Here is a 1,725-nt window from a genome sequence, read left to right as displayed (position 1 = left end):
CATCGGCGTGCATATATCTGTTCTTGTTATGGCTCTCACTTCTTTAGGGTATATACCTAGTAATGGGATGGCTGGGTGAAATGGTATTTGTATTTCCAACTTTTTAAGGAATCGCCATACTGCTTTCCACAATGGTTGTACCATTTTACAGTCTAACTAGGAATTCTTACAGAACATACCAATAAACTGGTAGAAACATTGTCTGCCAACCCCACACGTGGTCTTGGGCACACTCCCCCCTGCACAGACATACCTAATAGTTCAGCCTGTCTACCCATCTAACCACCCGTATATCTATGTTTGAGGAGTAGTATATTTTTTAAAACAAAAATAGTTGGTACTGTTTTCCAACTCTGACTCCGTAAAGGTATGTTGTTCTATCTTCCATCTGCACTCATTGAAATCCTCATTCTTTAAGGCTTAATTTAAATGCCACCTTCTTCAAAAAGCTTTCATGATTACCCTAACGTGAAGTGATCTCTCTGGTGCCTTCCTACATCGCTTGGTTTATACCACCTATATGACAAGTATCACAGGATGAAAGATCATATATACACTGCTGAAAAGGTGCCCTTTTTGCATGTCTTGCATCTAGAACAGAACTAGAATATAAGTTCCTTATTAGGAGAAGGAGCTCTGGTGATGTTGTAGTTAAGGCACTAGGCTGCTAAGCAAAACACTGGGAGGTTCCAACTCACCCTTCATGGGAGAAAGATGAGGCAGTCTGCTTCTGTAAAGATATACTGCCTTGTAAACTCTACGGGAGCCTCAATGGACTAGAAGGCAGAAACTGGGGAGATAATGAGGATCGGCTTGCCCATATGGTTGAAAGCTCAGACTAGAAGACAGTGGGTTTGTTATGTTTTTTTCTGGTTGGGGGCACTGTCTTACACACTACTGTATTCACTTTAACGAACAGTCACTGCGTTTGTAGAAAGGTATTAAAAAGTAGAATAAAACATGGTTCCTGCCTTAAGGAACTTAAAAGCAGAGAATGATAGATACATAAGTAACTATAGTGATGAGTTATAAAAACTTAACGCTATTGCTATGGAGAACAAGAGAACTGTATACCGCACAACGCCCTGCAAAGAGCAGGCTCTCAATATATATGCCTAACGAACGGGTGGAAGTCTTGGGAAGTAGGAGGCTGTGTGTGAGTAGATAGGTCACAGGAACAAAATCAAACTCCTTCCCCTAGGCAACGCAGTTGGGTGAGTTTAGGGTGGGAAGGCTGAAGAAACCGGGGACCAGGTCCTAAGGGTAGGAGGAGGTGGTTGGCATGATACACCAGGGATATATGTGGAAGCTGTTGCGGGCAGGAAGAGGTAAGATATTATTGCAAAGAGGCTCAACACAGTACCTTTTTCATTGCGAACCGGGACGGCCCCAGCCGTAGACTGAATAGGCGGTTGTTTCATGAGTGCGCTTGGGACCGACATGTTGATGGCAGCAGCGGTGACTCCTTAAACTTAACCGATTCCAAACAGTGAACACGGACAGCGTCAATGAACAACAACAAAATTATTTCCCACCTAGAGCCACGGGACTCAGCTGTGCGACTAACAGAAACACCAATAACGCCAGCGTTACACAAACCGGAAATAGGTGTCGAGAGGATTGTGGGATTTTGGAGGACTTCCAGGCGCTTTCGCCCATACTGCGCATGTTCCTAGACTACTGTCGTGTTCTCAATCTCGCAGCATTTGGAAGCCACTTCTAGTA

The 1,725-nt window shown here is 43.9% G+C and overlaps 1 protein-coding gene across 1 annotated transcript in view; it reads right to left on the bottom strand.

Moving 5' to 3' along the window:
* Positions 1-1,442, bottom strand: part of MFAP1 (microfibril associated protein 1) — a 24,236-nt gene extending 22,794 nt beyond the window's left edge. Inside the window, exon 1 of the mRNA XM_007935247.2 lies at positions 1,364-1,442. Within this exon, the coding sequence (XP_007933438.1) occupies positions 1,364-1,442 (79 nt within the window). The remainder of the gene's footprint in view (positions 1-1,363) is intronic.
* Between the last annotated feature and the right edge of the window lie 283 nt (positions 1,443-1,725).

This window comes from Orycteropus afer, unplaced genomic scaffold (genome assembly GCF_000298275.1).
Source record: "Orycteropus afer afer isolate SDZICR_OR568_19922 unplaced genomic scaffold, OryAfe1.0 scaffold00026, whole genome shotgun sequence".
Classification (NCBI taxonomy): domain Eukaryota; kingdom Metazoa; phylum Chordata; class Mammalia; order Tubulidentata; family Orycteropodidae; genus Orycteropus; species Orycteropus afer.
The sequence above is the reverse complement of the archived record's forward strand: the minus strand, read 5'-3'. Positions and strand labels throughout refer to the sequence as shown.